The sequence below is a fragment of the Kogia breviceps genome, chromosome X (assembly GCF_026419965.1).
Source record: "Kogia breviceps isolate mKogBre1 chromosome X, mKogBre1 haplotype 1, whole genome shotgun sequence".
NCBI classification, from domain to species: Eukaryota; Metazoa; Chordata; class Mammalia; order Artiodactyla; family Physeteridae; genus Kogia; species Kogia breviceps.
Window position 1 is genome coordinate 107,151,829 of NC_081330.1, and position 20,919 is coordinate 107,172,747.

Consider the following 20,919-nt stretch of genomic DNA (forward strand, 5'->3'; position numbering starts at 1 on the left):
ATTTCGTGGGTAATGCAACATGCATTTACTTCACGGTATAAATAACAATAATGCATCAATTTTCAACAATGAGAAAACATAAATGTGAGTTATGCGGATTATATCATTTGTCACAAAAATACTTTTTTTTTTTTCGGTACGCGGGCCTCTCACTGCTGTGGCCTCTCCCATTGCGGAGCGCAGGCTCCGGACGCGCAGGCTCAGCGGCCATGGCTCACGGGCCCAGTCGCTCCGCGGCATGTGGGACCTTCCCAGACCAGGGCACGAACCCGTGTCCCCTGAATCGGCAGGTGGACTTTCAACCACTGTGCCACCAGGGAAGCCCCAAAATACTTTTTAATCTTGATATTTTTAAACATCATAATAAAATGATTTCATTCAGAAGAGGGCAGACATAGGACTCCTTTTCAACGTGCTGAATTTCTTTCTTTAAAGGAATGAGTTTGGAAAACAACAAACATTCCAGCCAGAAAATGTTGAGATGAAAAACAGCAGTCCATTGTCATGTCAGCAAAACTATCAAATGTGTTTATGTATTCGAACACTCCTGGATTAATTATTTTCTAAAATATATTGTTCTGTTTTAAAACCATGAGGATTAATAAGTCTTTTAGATGCATCAATCCCAAAGCAAGTACTGCAACATTGCTTGTAGTGCTGTCCAAAATAACTTTTTGCAGTGATGGCTTTGTTCTCTATCTGTGCTTTCCACCTCTTTGTGGATTTTGAGCACTGAAAGTGTGGCAGGTACAACTGAGGAACTGATTTTTTAATTGTATTTAACTTTAACTGATTTAAGTTTAAAGTTATATTTAAATAAAGTGGTTTTTATTTTTAAATTTTTTAAATAAATTTATTTATTTATTTTTGGCTGCATTGGGTCTTCATTGCTATACACGGGCTTTCTCTAGTTGTGGCGAGCGGGGGCTACTCTTTGTTGCGGTACCCAGGCCTCTCATTGTGGTGGCTTCTCTTGTTGCAGAGCACAGGCTCTAGGCATGCAGGCTTCAGTAGTTGCGGCACGTGGGCTTCAGTAGTTGCGGCACGTGGGCTCCAGTAGTTGTGGCTCACGGGCTCTAGAGCGCAGGCTCAGTAGTTGTGGCACACGGGCTTAGTTGCTGTGTGGCATGTGGGATCTTCCTGGCTCAGGGCTCGAACCCATGACCCTTGCACTGGCAGGCGGATTTTTATCCATTGCACTACCAGGGAAGCCCAATAAAGTGTTTTTTAAATGAAACTTCTAACTTCGAAAATTGAGGATAAGTGATTATGCAGTGTATTACCCCCCCCCTCGTTTTTTTCTCTGAAGTGCATATTCTGGAATACAGTGATTTATATAAAATTAACAAAAAAGAAGACTGATTTTTAATGCTGTTATTCAAATAGCTAATTTTAACTGACACCTCAACGACTATCTTAAAAATATTAAGCTATTATAATTTGCTATGATTCTTCTTCCTTGGGTGAAATTACACAGATCCTGGCTTAATTTCCCATGAATTTTGGTCAAATAAAACTAAACTAATGAACAAAATAAACAAACACCAAATAAAAAGCAGTGTTTCCTAAGAATCTGAAAGACCTCTATAGCAGCCAGGCTGCTGCTAAGGTCCTTTAAGCAAATCAGTGCAAAGACTGCTGATGTGAAAGACTGTGAAAGTCAAATAGCTCTTCCCTTGTTTTAGAGTGAGTATGGGCTAGGAGAGAGGGGGAAAGAAAAATATGGGGTTAATTTGTAACAACACATTCTGTGGTGTGCGTGTGTCATATTTACATTTTAACTTCTTTGTGAGTTTTATTGTCCTTAGGGTTTAAACAGTATATGATCAAAATCACATATGTAGTAAAGAGTGTGTGGGTAGGTGGATAGTTATGTGGGTGTAAATCCCTATAAAATCCATTTAGAAGATAAACGATAGCTATTGAAGTTTGGACAAATCAGTTTCACCAATTCACTTTACTTGTCTAATGCCTGTGGGTGCTATTATAGGGCTTGTGGCCGAACTTTAGGGGAGGTTCGAATCAAGGTGAACCGTCGAAAAATATTTTCCATGAACTATGTGTATTATTAAGGATTATTTTACCATGAAGTTAGTTGCTTTTACTGAAAACTAAGAAATTAATGAACAAGAATACTGCCTGTGAACACCAAGGTTTATTTAAAAACCAGTATGGGTTTAGTGTGGTAATAAGGGCAGAGTTCTCCAAGGACTGCAAACCTGTTTATTGTACATCAAACTTCACTGACTTTGAAATCTCCCTAGAAATGTTTGCTTACCTCATCATGTATTATGCATTTCAGATCTTCAGCAATAATAACAAAATTCAGGTCTGGTAATGGAGTGGTTATGCAATGAAACTAATATACACTGTGATTTGATACAGGAGACTTCACTGTTACTTTCACTTAAAACTAGAAGCAGTATAGGAAATATAGATCTTTAAACATTGTACATAATAGCCACATACTTTAAAAAGAAAATCCACTTACTTGTAAAGTAAAATCCCAAGAATTATGCCATTGGGAGGGCAACTGTCCTAAAAATGAATTGTAATTGGTCACTTTAAGATTGTATATGGATTTATAATTTTAAAATATCTGGTGGCATATAACCATAATGTATGTTTTTGTTTTATATTCTTTATTCTTTTATTAAATTTCCAGAGGGAAAGAAAGTAAATGACCTCCTAGTGAGAGATATTTTCCCATGCGACCACTTGTAAAAAATAATTGAGTTTTGTGCCTGAGAATATCTTTCCTATGTTCTGGTTCTCTAGTAGCTTTAGTTTATTGAGATAGAAAAATATGCAGGGTGAAATGAGGTCTCCAAATATTTCATACCAAATGTATTTTATCCAAAGGAAGGTACTGTTCTACATGAATTATGTAATTGGTAGTACTAAATTTTGGAAGTTTAAAAAACTTCCAAGAGAGTAGTTTTTAAGATGCCTTCAGAATACACTGTTTCTTAGCTTTTATCAAGGTGGATGAGTATTGGCAATGAAGGTTTATATTTAGTCATACAGTGGATGACTTGAATCAACTATAAAGGCAGTAGATTTATGGATAGTATATAGGGGAATGGCCTGAACAAAAGTAGGTATGTCATCACTGAATTAATTGAATGTTCCTGCAAGTGCTGTAATTAATGTAAATCTAGTCTTGTCTCTAGCTCCAGAATCCATGACATCAATATAGCTAACAGGAAAATATGTCAAGATTTTAGTCTTCTACGTGTGTTCCTTAATCCTCTTGACTTACCAGATCCTACCCTTTAATACTCCTGTGTTCCCCAAGTCACATTTCATCAGAGCAGCTGCCAGGCAAGACCTGTTTTTGCTGTTCTAGTGAGCTTGGGCATTCACACTTAGACTAAAACAAAAAGAAGAGTTAGAAATGTGACATATGTGAGAACATAAGTACTTTGAAGAGAGCTCTGCTTTTATTTGTCAGCTTTGCCTTCTCTCTTCCATATCCTATTAGCAAAAGATTGATTGGTTTGTGTGATTGTTCATTTAACAAACGTTATACCATGTAAGGGAAGGTGGTCGGGGTACACAAATATATAAATTCAGTTGTGGCTGTGTGTGTGTGTTCAAGCTTTTTTGGAGAGGTAAGGGAGGAAGATACAAGTTGAAAGAGAAGAGTAAAGTAAAGAAAGAAAGCAATAACTGACAGGATCTGATGAAGTAGCACAGATAATAAATGCTACAGAATTTATTAGACAGAATAATTATTTCCATCCAGAGGGATCAGGCAATCTTCTCTGAGGAGATGGCACTTTCATTACCCGAAACATGAAGGATGGAGAAGGGTTTTACATGTGTCAGTTAGGAAAAGAGTTAGTTTGTTGAGGGAAAAGAAGACATTTTAATGGCAGAGTAGACGGTGACCGGGAAACAGAAGGAAGAAAAGTCAAGGGGCGTAACAAGAACAATGAAGTCAACATTTTCACCAAAATGGAGTTTTGTAATTAGAAAGATGTGAGGAATGGTAGATAAGGTCAAATTGTTGCAAGCTATTTTTTCAAAAGGCAGGCTAAAGAATTTGGAGAAAATTGCAAATCAGTCCTATGATTTAAGCAAGAAAATGAAACAACGAGTGGCAGTTTTGGAAGTTGAATTTGGTAGTTGCAAGGGCAATAGGACTTTATCATTCCACGTATTTTCAAAGTCATGAAGAAATTGTAGTAAGATCCAATCAGTAACTAAAGGAATTTATTTCAGGAAATGCTATGAAAGAAAGTGGACTTTCTTTTGTACTCGTATCAGTCTGTTTTCTCAAAGTCATATAGTAAAGGGAAAGGGAGAGAAAATAGTACAGTGTTAAGAGCATGTGCTTCTAAACTTCACTTATTGGGTTCAAATCCTGGTTCAGTTACCTGTTATTGGCTGTGTGACCTTAGGCAAGTCACTCAGCCTCCCTGTGTCCGTTTTTCATGTGTAAAATGGGGACAATAGTAGTACCTACATCATAGAGTTGTTATTACTAAATGTCAAGATATCAAAAACACTTAGAATAAAGCTGGGCACATTGTTAAGTACTGCACAAATATTCTGTTTCTGTAGAAGTGTACATGTGTACTTATGTAAAATAGTCATTTTCTTATTAAAAAGCAGTACATATTCATTGCAGAAAAATTAAAAATGCAACTAAGAAAAGGCAATCTGTTACCCAGAAATTACAACTGTTAAACTTTTGGTACAGCGTACATTTTTCCATATCACTAAATATTTATCTACAGCACTTTTTAAATGGCTGCAGAGTATTTCACTGGATGGATGTCCCGTAATTTTCAAGCCATACCCTGTTGATGAGCATATAAGCTATTTTCTATGTTTTGCATCTATATATGAGGCTATGGCAAACATTCTTATAGTTGAATATACGTACACATCATTGTCACCTTAAGATAAACTATTAGAAGTAGGAGTGTAAGAGTGTGTTTATATTTGGATATGTACTGCAAAAACTCTGCCCCATTCACTCCCAACCCCAACCCTTGGGGATATTCCAACATACTTGCTTACCAGCAGTGTATGAGAAGGGCCAATTCCCTGAACTATTGTTTTTGTATGATACCACCATTTAGTAATATAAGATAAAATTTTTTAAATCGTTGTCAAATCAATTGATTTGAAGCTCAGTGTCTGAATTTTGTTCCTGTAGTTCCTAGTGAAGGTAAACAGTTGAACAGACTTATAGGTACTGTATAGCACAGGGAACTCTGCTCAATATTCTGTAATAACCTAAATGGGAAAAGAATTTGAGAAAGAATAGAAAAAAATAGACTTATACGTCAGTTATAGTTCTTTCACGAATTGTCTGCTTCTGATCCTTGTTCATGTTTCTTTCATTTGAGCATTGGTCTTTTTCCTATTGATCTATGACAATGGTTTTATCTTAAGAGTGTCTGTGAAGTGATATAAGATGTATTGTTTTTGGTTTTGATTTTTCTTTTGCTTATTTGATTTTTTTCTGTTAGAAAGTTTTATATTATAAATTGAAGTTGATCTCTTTATGGTTTTTAAATAAAAATTATAGTATTTACATCAAAAGTAAAAGAACATTTTTAAATGAGTAACAAATCTACCAAAATATGTAAGTTACTTATTGCAGTTATATGAAGATCATTTAATCATGACTTTGGATTAATCATAATCTAACAATTTATTCAATAAGCAATCTAATTTATCTTGTAGTCTCATATAATAGAGTCATGAATTAACAAATATCAAATAGTAGTTCCTTTGTTTTCAAAATATGTTTATATTTGAAATATATTGAAATACATTTCATTTATATTGTTTTATATTAAAGTTGACATCTAAATGTGTATCTCATTAGTGATAATGCAAATTAATGGTATAGACTGTTCTCACAAAAATGAAAACTTTTGAAAAGTGTGAATTTTAATACTCCATTTATCAAGTAATATGGTAGATTTGGAAAGATAGCAGAACATATGTTTTCGGAGGGAAGAGAAAAGGAAAGAGTAGAATTTGGAGTCAGGAAAACCCAAGTGTTTAAAGCCAAGTTTTTTCACTTACTAGTAAACTTAGGAATATTATTTATAGTTTTGAGCCTTAATTTCCTCATGTGTTAATTGAAAGGAATGAATACTTTTAAGGCTTTAAAAATATTTTTCATGAAATCTTTTGAATTGAAGGAAAAGAAATGCATAAATAAGAAGTGCACAAATAATAACAATAGAAGTTGATGGATTTTCTTTTAAAGTTTTCATACCCATGCTCCTAGCACCTAGATCAAGAATTTGAACATTAGCCTAGGAGTCTCCCCCATGTTTCTTCCCAGTTATTAACCCTTTCCCAGCTACCACCCTCACCCAAGGATAAGTACTTTTCTGATTTCTAACACCTCTATTAGTTTTGCCTGTCTTTGAAATTAGTATAAATGGAATCATACTGTACCTGTATATGCTCTTATGTTTGAATTCTGTTCATCATTATTTTTGTGAGATTCTTCTATGCTGTTGCAGGCACCATAGTCTGTTTTCTTATTCTCTTTATAGTGTCCCATTGTGTGAATATACCACAGTTTATCCATTCTACTGTTGGTAGGCGTGTGGGTTGTGTCTAGTATGAGGCCATTATGAATAATGCTGTTATGATGTACATGTCCTTTACTGCATGTATGTGCATTTTTCTTTAGGATATTCTTGAAATAGAATAGCTGGGTCATAAGATATGTGTGTTTGGCTTTGGAAATACCACCAGTTTGCCAATATAGTTTACCAATTCACTCTCACCAGCAGTGTATGAGAGTTCCATTTGTTCCACATCCTCATCAAGAATATGTAGTTTCATTCTTTCTCCTTTTAGCCATCCCATTGGATGTGAACTGGTACCTTATTGTGTTTTTATTTGTGAGCATCTGATAATTAGAGCCATTTTCATATCCACGTATGTGAAGTTCTTGTGCAAATCTTTTGCCCATTGGGGGGAAAAATAGTTACCTGTCTTTTTCTCATAGACGTCAGAGTTCTTTGAATACAGCTTCTTTGTCAGATAGATGCATTGTGAATGTCTTCTTCCAACTTAGGCCTTGCTTTTTTCTCCTAATGATATCTCTTGATGAATGAAGTTCAATGTATCAGTCTTTTCCTTTATGGCTAGTGCTTTTTATATCTTATTTAAGAAATAATCACCCTGAAATCATCAAGATATTTTCCCATGTTTTCTTTCAGAAACTTTTTTTGTTTACCTTTTACATTGAGGTCTACAGCAATCTAGAATTAATTTTTTTGTGTACGGTATAGAGTAGGAGTCAAGATTCTATCCAGTTAACCTGGAACCATTTATTGAAAAGATCATCTACAATCCACTTAACTAGAGTGGGCACCATTGTCATAAATTAAGTAAATATATGTACTCTATTTGTTCTCACAGCCATACCACACATAATTAACTATAATAAATATTGATATCTGCTTGTAAACATTCTTAAACTTTGTTAGTTTTCAAAATTGCCTTGGATATTTTTGGCCCTTTGCATTACCATATAAATCTTAGAGTTGGCGTGTCAATTTTTATTAAAAACTAGCTGCTACAATTTTGTTAAGGGTTGCATTGAATTTACGCACTATTTGAAGAGAACTGATATTCTTACAGTATTGGAACTTTAAATCGGTTCCTTTAATTGGCTCCTTCCAATAGAGGAACAAGGTATATTCCTCTTTTTGCTTAGGTTTTCCTTAATCTCTCAGTAATGTTTGTAGTTTTTAGGGTAGATGGCTTGCTTTTTGGTATGAATTACCAAATTACTCCCTACAAATGTAAGAATTTATCCTAAAATGTAAGAGTGCTTACTCTCCAGAATTTTGACAAATAACCTTTTTAAAAAGCCAACATAATAGACAAGTGATGGTATATCATTGCTGTTTTCATTTGCATGTGATTGATTACTTAGTGGTTGGACTTTTCTCTTGTTTCTTGGTTGTTTGCATTTTTTCCAAATTCCTGTTCATATTCAATTTTCCAGTAGATTTTCCGTCTCCATTGTTTGAAATGTCTTTTTTGTTTGTTTGTTTGTTTGTTTTTTGCGGTATGCGGGCCTCTCACTGTTGTGGCCTCTCCCGTTGCGGAGCACAGGCTCCGGACGCGCAGGCCTAGCGGCCACGGCTCACAGGCTTAGTTGCTCCGCGGCATGTGGGATCTTCCCGGACCAGGGCACGAACCCGTGTCTCCTGCATCGGCAGGCGGATTCTCAACCACTGCACCACCAGGGAAGCCCTGAAATGTCTTTTTATATGTAATAATATTACCCTTTGTCTGATAAATGCTCCAAGTATTCCCAGTTGTTATTTGTTTTTAGTTCTGCTGCCTTAATTTCTAGATAAACAATACAAATGTTATATTTAATAGTTTATCCACATTCCGACTACTTCTAAAGGGCTTCCCCACACCAATATTTCATTCTAGTTCTGCTCTTATTAATTTTTTTACACTTAACACTTTAATTTCTCTAGAATAGTTTTGGTGTAAGATATAAGTCAGTATTTAGTATCTGTTTATTTCTAAAACAGTCACCTCTATTTATCTTAATACTAAAACTTCTACACATTTGAAATTAAAATTGAAAAATTGAAAGTAAAGGAAACCTAATCTTGTGTGAAATTAGGTCAAGATTTGGTTAGATACTAAATTAACACATAAGGCAACTGAATGTGTTTAAGTGTTTTCTTTCACCACAGGGCACATGTTGTATGAAGAGCATGGTTTTTTAATACTTAAAAAGATTATTGGGAAAGATGACACATTTTACCAGTAAAGTGTTTCTGTCCATATTTTGATAAAAATATGAAGTAGTAAATATAACAGTAAATTGCTTTAAAACACATAGAAACTGACACAAAACTTACTCTTATTTTACATCATAAATTATTTGTATCTGTTATCTTTTCCATGAACTATGTAGAAGAAGCCATCAGTTCCTGAAGACTGTTTTGAATGGCAGAGAAGGAGCACAGAAATTATGCGCTAGAAGGTCTCAAATTACACCCTATCATTAACTAAGTGATGTCATCCTGGGAAAATAATCAGAAGATTTTTGACTGATGGCTTTAGACATGTTATATCCTATTAATCATGATTTGTTATTAAAATATATAAAGTATCATTTCTCACCACTACTTTTTGGTGAGAAGAAAAGCTAGTAGTTTTCCTTTGTAAATTAACTTATATCTTTGCAAAGGTAATACATTTATATTTTTCAAAAATTAAAAAATATAGTGAAAAATCCCCCACCCCATCTACCTACCATCCCCAAACATTGATTTTTTTTTTTTTTTTTTTTTTTTTTTTTTTACGGTACGCAGACCTCTCACTGTTGTGGCCTCTCCCGTTGCGGAGCACAGGCTCCGGACGTGCAGGCTCAGCGGCCATGGCTCACGGGCCCAGCCGCTCCACGGCATGTGGGATCTTCCCGGACCGGGGCACGAACCCGCGTCCCCTGCATCAGCAGGCGGACTCTCAACCACTGCGCCACCAGGGAAGCCCCAAACATTGATTTTAGTTCCAGAAATATACCTACAAGATGAATTCCTAGAAGTAAAAGTTCTGGGTCAAAGGTTATATGCATTTAATAGATATTGCCAAATTTCCATCCCATTGGCTGTGTATAAGAGTCTGAGTTTTCCATAGCCTTGTCAGCATAGTGTGTTTTTAGACTTGGATTTTGTTATCAGTACAATAGTTGAAAGTTTTAGATCTCTCACTGTGGCCAAAGTGTATCTTCTTTTTGTGTGTTTAAAATCCATTTGTGGTTTGTTTTTTTTTTTTGAACTGGCCTTAGATTTTGTCCTATTTTCTTTTTGGTTGTTGACCTTATTCATATTCATTTGCAGATGCTCCCTTATGGGTTAGGAAACTTATTACATTATCTGAGATGTCTGTCACAAATATTTTCTTTCATAATTTGTCATTTGTCCTTTAACTTTGCTTTTAGTTTTCTTTACCATGCATAAGTTTCTGATTTTTATATAGTCCAATTTACTAATATTTTTGTTTTTTAATTAAAGCTGTTTAACCTGAGGATAAAATTACGTTTTTTTTAAATGTCGTTGACTACTCTGGACATGTATTGCTTCTTACATTGAGAAAAAAAGAAATCAATGCTGAATCTGGAAATTGTTTTTCTTTCATTCAACAGATATTTATTGAAGACGTATCATGTGTAGGAACCTAGTTCATCCAGAAATTAAATGTAAATAACAAGTTAAATAGTATAAAGTAAATGCTATGATAGTGGGAAACACAAGGTCTGTGAGGCTGTATCTAATGTAGGTATCATAACTAAGCTGAAAACTACTTGTGCCCCACAATCTCATTATAAGTGGTCATTTAATTATTCCAGATGTTAGTCAAATCTCACCCATTGTACTATTTTCTGTCGGGGGTTGTTCTATCTCTATAAACAGGAAGGGATGAGTTAGGAGGATGAGAAGGAAACCAACAAGCTTCGCTAAAAGTTATCCAGATTTCTGCACTTATATACAAAGCCTAAATGAAACGTGAACTATTTGGTGATCAGACATAAAGATGATTTTGCAACTCGATTTTACAGATTTTAGGAATGTATGATGGCTATTATTTCCAGTAGCTTCAGAATCTAGAGGCTCTTAGATGCTGTACATTGAAGCGATAAAATGCTTTTCACATTTACTTGTGAGTAGAAAATGATCCAGTAAAAATAAACTGTTTAGTTCCCTCCTTTTAAATGCTGAAAAAGATAAGTTGAGGGCATTTATTAGATTATATATTATATGCATGGAATTATATTTGTGATATCAGCTATAACACACTCACATACGCATATTGGATTGGCCAAAAATCCATCTTACGGAAAAACCCAAACGAACTTTTTGGCCAACCCAATACATGTATAAATATAGTTCAGCGCTGTAGATGTCCTTATGGGTTAGAACTCATGAAATTCAAATAGGCCTTCATCTAATAGTATGGTTACTTGGCTTTATAGCAGGGTACAAGTGAGACAAAGTAGATACAGTATCATGATTCATTATTCATGGGCATACGTTCCATGCTACCCACACACATTGCTTCTTTTGACTCCCTATCCACACAGGGAAAAGCTGCCAGGGGTGAAAGCCAGAGTTTGTGCAGGTCACTTTAAATAGAAGCCGCAGCCTCTATTTCCCTTCTGTCTTTTACTCCATTTTAGTCATATAGGCCCAAGGTCCTAATATCAACTCACAGCTTCTCCAATCCAGGCATAGTTCCATACAACAAGCAAGCCAGCCCCAGCATTTCCCATTCATCTTAAAGTTAGTGTCCCAAGGAAACATGGTTGTGGGAACCTAAGGTCAATCCCAGGCTGGCCTGCATCAGCCCAGGCTAGATGTTAACCCTTTACTCATGCATTTGCATGCATTACAAAATGTATACAAATGTATTCACAATATATTTCAAAATACATCTTGTCTACATACAGTAAGAGCGTATATAATGTTCTTTCCCGTACAAATTAATTGATTGGTTATTTTGACCACTAATGTATCTCCTTTTCACCCTACAACTCTTGGGTCCAAATAAAGAATATAATGCTCACTAGTTAGCTCTTTTAGAAGTTTCTGAAACGATTGGTCCAAAGTATGGGGCATTGTTTAGATGATGTGCTACTATATTAGTATGCTTATCTAGTTTACTTTTAAAATGTTTTCTATTATTACTCATAATATCATGAAAATATAAAATGCATATTGTAACATTTGTGTTCATATTACAATGTAATATTATATTTATATTATTAGTAGAGTATAATTAATAATATCATAAAGAGTTGCCATTGCAAGTTCACACTCTTTATTCCTGCGTACCTGTATTAGCCCTTGATAATCTGGAGAAAAAGGCTTTACTCTTGCTTATCTGTCTCTCTGCATACACTTGAGTTGGAGCAGTAATCACTAACATTGAATGATTTTATTATCATTCACTATCATGCAGAATATTGCTGTAAACTATTTACATGGGTTACCTTAGTTTATCCTTACTATGACTCTATGAAGCAGGTAATATCATTGTCCTCATTCTCTAAGAGAAGGCATTAGGAGTTAAAGAAAACTTGGCTAAAGTGTTAACAAAAGGGATGGAACCTTTTTTTTTTTTTTTTTTTTTTTTCTGGCCGCGGGGCATGCGGGATCTTACTTCCCAGACCAGGGATCGAACCCATGTCCCCTGCAGTGGAAGCACAGCGTCCTAACCACTGGACTGCCAGGGTATTCCAGAACCCCAATTTAAAACCAAGCAGCGTAACTCTAGACCTCACAATGTTGAACAGCATACCACATTGCTTCCCAAGTTATTTACGGTTTTCAACCAGGGATAAAATTATAGAAGGTTATAAAAGTGGGATAATAGTATCTGCATGATAGAGTTGTTGGGCAGATTAAAGAAGACAATAAATGTGAAACTTCCAAACACGGTTGCTTGGCACATAGTAAGTCCTTAATAAAAATCACTTATAATCATTCCATGATCGTTTACTCTAATTCAGATGTTCTTGTTACTTCTCATTCCAATTATCTGATACTGTTTTACTTGGTTATACTAGAGCTCGCAAACTACAGATCCCAAAAATGCTTACCTCACCAGTCTTCTTTGTACATAAAAGAATTTCCTTGTACAATTTTCCTTAACATAAAAGAAAGTTAGAAACAAGTACAAAGGCAGAGAGTCTGGCATATAATACACAAGACACCATTATATTTAATGAATGAGTGGGTAAGTGAAGAATACACTTCTTTACTTTCGTAGGTCAGAGTTGGGTGTGCATTTATGTGGGTGTTTTGTGTTTCTTTTTAACATCTTTATTGGAGTATAGTTGCTTTACAATGGTGTGTTAGTTTCTGCTTTACAACAAAGTGAATCAGTTATACATATACGTACGTTCCCATATCTCCTCTCCCTTGCGTCTCCCTCCCTCCCACCTTCCCTATCCCACCCCTCTAGGTGGTCACAAAGCACCGAGCTGATCTCCCTGTGCCATGCGGCTGCTTCCCACTAGCTATCCACCCTACATTTGGTAGTGTATATGTCTATGCCATTCTCTCACTTCGTCACAGCTTACCCTTCCCCCTCCCCATATCCTCAAGGCCATGCTCTAGTAGGTCTGTGTTTTTTTCCCGTCCTACCCCTAGGCTCTTCATGACATTTTTTTTTCTTAGATTCCATATATATGTGTTAGCATATGGTATTTGTTTTTCTCCTTCTGACTTACTTCACTCTGTATGACAGACTCTGTGTCCATCCACCTCACTACAAATAACTCAATTTCGTTTCTTTTTATGGCGAGTAATATTCCATTGTATATACGTGCCACATCTTCTTTATCCATTCATCTGTTGATGGACACTTAGGTTGCTTCCATGTCCTGGCTATTATCAATAGAGCTGCAACGAACATTTTGGTACATGACTTTTTTTTTTTTTTTGGCGGTACGCGGGCCTCTCACTGTTGTGGCCTCTCCCGTTGCGGAGCACAGGCTCCGGACATGCAGGCTCAGCAGCCATGGCTCACGGGCCCAGCCGCTCCGCGGCACGTGGGATCTTCCTGGACCGGGTCACAAACCCGTATCCCCTGCATCGGCAGGCAGACTCTCAACCACTGCGCCACCAGAGAAGCCCCATGACTCTTTTTGAATTATGGTTTTCTCAGGGTATATGCCCAGTAGTGGTCGTATGGTAGTTCTATTTGTAGTTTTTTAAGGAACCTCCATACTCTTCTCCATAGTGGCTATATCAGTTTACATTCCCACCAACAGTGCAGGAGTGTTCCCTTTTCTCCACACCCTCTCCAGCATTTGTTGTTCCAGATTTTTTGATGATGGCCAATCTGACCGGTGTGAGATGATATCTCATTGTAGTTTTGATTTGCATTTCTCTAATGATTAACGATGTTGAGCATTCTTTCATGTGTTTGTTGGCAATCTGTATGTTTCAATGAAAGGCTTATTGTCTTCAAAGTATAGAATTTTGGAAAGACTATTAATCAGTGATTTGTAATACTTGAATTAAATCCTAATGTGTAACACATGTATGTAATCAATATCATGCTGTTAAAATACCAAATTCCATAAATTTCTATAACATTTCATAACAAATAGCTTTTGAAAACATTTATTTTTCCTTTTTTTAAAAAAAATCATGAGACTCTTTTACTTTGTTTTTCCCTATAGGTTTCTAGAGTTTTACCTGAGAAACAAGGAGAAATTGAGGCTCACATAAAAGACCTTGGACAGCTTGAAGAGCAATTAAATCATCTGCTTCTGTGGCTGTTTCCTATTAGGAATCAGTTGGAAATTTACAACCAACCAAGTCAAACAGGACCATTTGACATTAAGGTAAAGACTTTTTGCTCTAAATATTCTTTTTCAAGAGTGACAATATCACTGAAATAAATTTCTCATTTGTTATCATCATCACCATCATCGTTGTTATAATGCTAATAATAATTATTATTATTACTTGAGTAGCATTTTTTTTTCTTCTGGCATTTACTAGCAGTGATGTTTCATTAAACTCATATCACCAGAATGTCTTCATTGTACTTGTTACTATGATCCATTTTCCATCCCTACTTGAATTGTACTTAATATGTTTGTAGACTCCTTATCTAAAACTGAAGTCATTTTGGAGACTAAGTGCCTACAAAGTGAAGTATAGACTCCTTAGTAGACATTATAAAACCCTCTCAGGCTGACTCCAGTTTACCTTGGTATCCTCTTATTCTGCTGACAATCGCCTCTTGTATTCTAGATACAACAGATTATATAGTATCTTTATATGCGTGTGGTTTCATGCCATGTCTGTGTTCTTGATCTTCTCTCTTCTTTAAATGACTTCTGTCTCATTTCTTGGCATGATGGATTTTCCTCCATCCTTTGAGACTGAATTCTGTGTCATTGCTTCTTCAAAGCCTTCTTACATACCCCTAGTAGAGTGAAAACCCCTTTTAGGGTTGCTTATAAACCTCTGTATCCATCTCCTATAGTCTTTGTACATTGATTGACACTTAAAGTTTAGAGACCTGAGTACCTCATCACACTCTTCTTTGAATGCAGAAGGCATCTTCTTACTTATCTCCCTGTCCCACTCATTTCTGAACACCCCCATCCCAGGGCTCAGTGTATGGTGGGTACTTGTTAGCATTTTTTTTTTTTTTTTTTTTGTGGTACGCGGGCCTCTCACTGCCGCGGCCTCTCCCATTGCGGAGGACAGGCTCCGGACGCGCAGGCCCAGTGGCCATGGCTCACGGGCCCAGCCGCTCCGCGGCACGTGGGATCCTCCCGGACCGGGGCACGAACCCGTGTCCCCTGCATCGGCAGGCGGGCTCTCAACCACTGCGCCACCAGGGAAGCCCTTGTTAGCATTTTTAAATCAGTGAATAAAGATGTTAATGAGGCACCCAGAATGGTAATGAGATGCTATAGGTAAGCTTAGGGCTCCAGACAAACATGCCCGTTGGACACCACCATCTCCTCCTCGTAGTGTCCCTGTACACATTGATTCTTCCTATCTTTTCTGCCTTCCCAGGAGCCCATTTCAAGGATTTGTCCCAATATAACTCCCTTTTTTTTGCATCTCCTATGGGCCAACAACATTAAGTAGCCAATCACATAAACCAATTCAATTGAAAGCACAGCCTATTAATTAATGAAATGATGGGTAACTTCAGACTAAATAAGTTAAATAATATCTTTGAGAAAAGTTTTTTCTTTTAATTCATTGACCAAAATTATTCAATGTATTTGCTTTCCAGGAGTATAACAGCCTAATGGTTTTATCACTATCTAGTTGGTGTTTTGCTAGGAGATAAGGATAAAAGCCAGTGTGAGGATCTTTTAGAGAAGAGTGAATGAACATTTAGGAAGGATGTACTTGAGTGAGGAAAGGAGATACAGAAAGGTTTGCCACACCTAGAATGAGTTATATTTGCAAAGTGCACTGCACTACTTTTACCTTACTTCTTCTTGACATGTTTACATCTCCCATTCTGATAGCTACCCACCAGAGCTGATGGTAAGTCACAAGTAGACATCATTTCACCAGTGCAAAACCCGGGCTACTCAACCAGTGGCATGGTCTTGGGTTCAGTTTGACAATTAAATTCAAGTCACAATAGGTTTTTAACCAGAACAAATTTAGTTAACTTTAAGAAAGTATACAGGACAAGTGAAAACATAGCCAGCTCAGTGATGACAGAGTGGAGGTCTTGACACCAAGGTGCAGCTTCTCATGGGCCCGTCACCCTGCATTTGAGTCATATGTGGTCACAGGGACAAGACTGGGTGAGTGCAAAGCACATCATCAAGCAGGGAAGCCATCAGTTCTGGTATCCTTTCAGTTTTTCCACCTAACTAGCACCTAGTGTCCTCAGAGGTATTTCACTAGCACCCCTTCTCCAGTGCAACTGCATCTCATCAATACTGATTTTTCATTACTCATTGAATAATTTCAACAAAGAAGGACAGTTACTTGGTCCAATGAACAATAACCTCAGCCAGATTCTCAGTTATCTTGGATCGAGTATATTCTTAATTATCTCTTGATTTAGTGTGACGAGAGGAAAGGCCATAAACTCTTTATTCCCAACCAGAAATATCTTTTTGGAATTCACATATAAAAGCACTCAGATTTAAATACAATCTTCAGTTAGAATGTGCTTCTTCACTAAAATAATGAAAAATATATTTAATGTGAGCTTTCTCTCTACATGGAATATATTTAAGAGAAGAGATAACAAAATCGTCTGATACAAATGGATGTTATTGACTCAACCAAAGTAACTTTAGTCCCAATGTGTGTACCCCAGAATAGTGCTCAAATATTAAAAACTTTCATTGAGCCTTTGTCCATGGCCCATAGGTTCCTGCCAAATGGTTCCCCGCAGTTTAGCGTGAAAGCTACTCTCAGCTGTGTTAATCACTTTCCTTTATTAAAGCTCCAAGACACCACTCTCACTGCTGTGTGTAGTTTCAGGAGTCATGATATTTGCCCTCCTGCAGCTCAGTCTAAATCACTGAGGGGAGAGGCAGCTGCTTTTTCCCTGGCAGTAAAACTCCTTGGCTTCAGTCCTCTGTGCATATCCTGAGTTTTTCATCTCTGGAGTGTAGATTTCAAAAATATTCCTTTAGCCTTTTTCTTCTGCTTGTGGCTGTATCCAAGGCAAAAAAAAAAAAAAAAAGATCATAAAATCATATATATGATGACTCAAAAAATTCTTCCTATAATTCTCAGGCCCCTAACTTGTAATCAGGAAATAGTGACCTGTGTGAATAATTTACTAACCTACCTAGTTCTTTATCCTTCTTTGTCTAGCTTCTATCTATATTCACTGTCTAATGAATTATTTATTAAGATTGCACAGAGTTCTTCTGCTAAAAGATATGCGATTTTAATCTGTACAGCCTTCTATAGCCCTCTGCTTAAAGATTAAACTTTTTTTCAGTTAATGAAATATGGGAAAATGGACTTGACTTAACTTCAAACTATTGGAAACCAAAAAGTTTGTATACAGCTTTGAGGACATGCTCATTTTTTAGCACACAGAGAGAAACACCTTTAAAAAAAAATCATAGGAATGAGTTAATGCAAAGAAAGTAGATGCACAAGCAGCCTCTATTTCCTAAATTTAAAGAAGTTGTCCTTGTCTGGCCATGGTGGCCATGGCTTCCTCTGAAAAAAAGGGCCTAAGGCCTTGCCATGCAGGTGATTTGTTTTCTCTAGTCAGACTCTGAGCACCTGTTAGAAAAATATGTAATATCCTCTGTGGGCCTCGGTTTTGCCTGCTTTGTACTTCATGCTTATTGATGAAATGCAGCTAGCTGTGTAATGAAACCCAAATAAAAAAAGCCTTAAGGGCTCTGTCCTAATACATTGTTTATGCTGGAGTGAAAATTGACTGCACATCGCTTGGTTTGTGCAATTTACTCCTGAAATATTCTTATTCAGGAAATCCTGCAAATAGCAATATTCATCTTGAAAATCACCTCACAGAACCCTTAGCAAGCTGAGAAACATAATCAATGAGAGCATGATGTAGAGGGTGAAAATTAGGCATAATCACAGCCCTTTCCCATCAGTCAGCCCACTAGAAGGCGTGCCTTTGAATTTTTGATTTTCAAATGTACTCTTAATTTAGACACCAAATATGTTGATTTTAGATTAAAGAAATGATAATTGAATGCTAAGAACCAGGAACCAGTTAAATAATTTTCTATGAAGGGTCTTATGCTTTTAATCTTTAATGAATGCTTTCAGTAATGACCTGGAGATATACTACTTATCTGACATGAAACTGCCTAACTACTGCTTTCCAAACTTGTAAAAAATTTATTTATTTATTTATTTATTTATTTATTTTGGCCATGCTATGTGGCATGGGGGATCTTTGTTCCCTGACTAGGGTTCAAACACATGCCCCTTGCATTAGAAGTGCAGTCTTAACCACTGGACTTCCAGGGAAGGCCCCCAAACCTTTTATTTAAATATGAGGTGGGGAGGAGGCACATAATTTTATGTTGTCTTGCTGACTATATTATGCTCATATTGATGCCAAGGAGGGTTTTTCCCTCCTCTCAAGAATGACTTTCCACCTGTGGTCCATTAAAAAGCATGACAGTGTTGTACTGACTCTTCCTTACCATGTAAGACACTTAATTGTCCATGATGTCAAATCCACACTGAAAAGTACCAAAGGACACAACTGTAGTGACTGCATGTTAAAAGTATCTGAGCACCAAAATCCTTCTCTGCATGTGTTCACATTGCTGTGAGTGTTGTCCAAGAAAAATTGCACGGGACAACTTAATACACAAGTAAGACTTTATTCAAGACTATTGCAATAGGGGAGAGAGATTGAACTCAACTCCATTGAAAGAAAAGGCAAGAAAGATTTTAAGCGTTGGGATGAGCTAGGGGAGAAGTACTAGAGGACATTAACGGGGAGGTTGGTTCTTGTGATTAGGCCATCTGTGTTTGCTAGCTGTCACTTATTGAAGGTAAACTACTGTCTTCCCACAGAGACTAGGAGATAGGGTACTATCCTTCTGGATGTTTACATTTCAAAAGGATGGCTCCCAGGTCCTTGAAAGAGCTATTCCTGGGTTGTAAAAGATTTACATCTCAAAAGGGCAGAGAAGGAGTTTATAATAGAAAGTTTCCTAAAGTAAATGTGCTAAGAAAAGATATGTCAGTCCTGTAATCAGGAAGAAACCTATCTAAATTTTAATCAAGCTAAAGGAGAATGTTACAGCCATCTTTGTCAGTCCCTTTTTTGTTCAAGGGAAACTAGGTTTCTGATTGAACAACGTAGGAAAGCTACTCCATGTAGTTCATTTTAGAAGCTTTCTCTTGTTGAAAGACTAGTTGAACTGACTCTGAGACTTGGGTGTAGAGGATATTTGCTGGATGGTGTGAGCAATCGGGTATTTAATGAGGGAGCTTTTTATGCAGGTAAGAAGAAGAAAGATTAATTGTTAGAGCAGACTGTAAACCTAGTTTCTGAGGCCAGAGGGTAGCCACTTAAGAAAATTCCTAGATGTTGTGCTGGAAATATTTTTAGATAATGGAGTGAGGATGGCAATAGCCATTTGATGGATTTCTTGGTTTGAAGCTTGAATGTTTTTGGTGATGGCACAGACATCAGAGAGGTTTGAGTAAGATTGTCCACAGTCATGGTTATTTCCTGGGGCAGAGCATGAAAAATGTGGGAGTTCTGGTGAACTTCCTGAGTAGCCCACACAGCAGCAGCTCCAGGCATGAAGATTGTCCATACATAATCTACTGTGCTGATGAGTCTTTTGAAGTGTATATCAAGTCATTCAGCTTCAGCTCTCAGGGCTTCTTTAGAGCCTAGGGGGAAAAGTTTAGCTCCAAGACAATGTAGACTCTCAGTAAGGATCTGGACAGTCAGCTTTTAGTTCTCAGTCATGCCAAGACAGGAGAGTGGGAGAAAAATTGGAAACATTCATTTGGAGAGCTGTGGCCAGATATTGAAGGAAATGAGAATAATTGAAAATCTGGTAATAACTGTAAGACAGCAGGATCCAGTCCAATTTACAGGTAGGTAACAAAATGATGTACTCTACAAAGAAAAGTAAAATAGCTCAAAGGCAATGAACAGGGCCAGAATCTGATAACCCACAAAGGTATGCTATAGTTTTCTATTGAAACATAAAAATTTTCCATACACTAACCTCCCATTTGATCAAACATACTCAAAGAAAGATTATTCTTGTTTACAAAATAAGGCTGAGCTCTGTATTTACACAGATGCAGCAGGAATAATCATCTACCACACAGGCCTTTGAAAGTTTGTTTTGCTGAAAATTTTCTTAAGGAATTTCAATTTTGACTTTTAAAAGCCTCATGAGATTAAGAAGCCGAGCCAAGAACTTGAAATCAGATTTTACCTGCCATGCCTATAGATTTGGGTGAATTCTTCTAGTCTTGAAGTCCTTAAAATATCCCAAGTTTTCCTGGGCCTGCCAGGAAGTGACCTTCCTTATTCACGTGTAAGGCTGGGCATCCTGTAAGCCAGGTACTAGGCCAGTTTTCCCAAGAGGGCTTTGTAAGTATTGTCTCCATAAAATTAACTGTGGTTTTCTAAAACTGTCTGGTCATATCTGATTCTGTGCACGTCATTCTTAAATATGACATTCCAGTCAAAGCTTTGGTTATATAATCAGTTTTCTCAGTTATGTCCTGTTACATAAAGGACAGATTCTTATTGAACCTATGCAAATAAATATACTGCCATGAAAATAAGAATACTTGATAAGAGTTTCTGAGTTCTGGAGGGATCAGGCAGAGAGAAAAGGTAAATGTTTCGTTTGTCTCCACAGAAATGTGACCTACTAAATTACTATGAGTTATAGAT

At 36.8% G+C, this 20,919-nt stretch overlaps 1 protein-coding gene across 18 annotated transcripts in view; it reads left to right on the plus strand.

The window, feature by feature from the left end:
• DMD (dystrophin) overlaps positions 1 to 20,919 on the plus strand; it is a 2,551,447-nt gene that overhangs the window by 1,757,710 nt on the left and 772,818 nt on the right. For all 18 annotated transcript variants that reach the window (XM_067023689.1, XM_067023685.1, XM_067023692.1 and 15 more), the window contains one exon: positions 14,216 to 14,380. In XM_067023689.1, the coding sequence (XP_066879790.1) occupies positions 14,216 to 14,380 (165 nt within the window). The remainder of the gene's footprint in view (positions 1 to 14,215; positions 14,381 to 20,919) is intronic.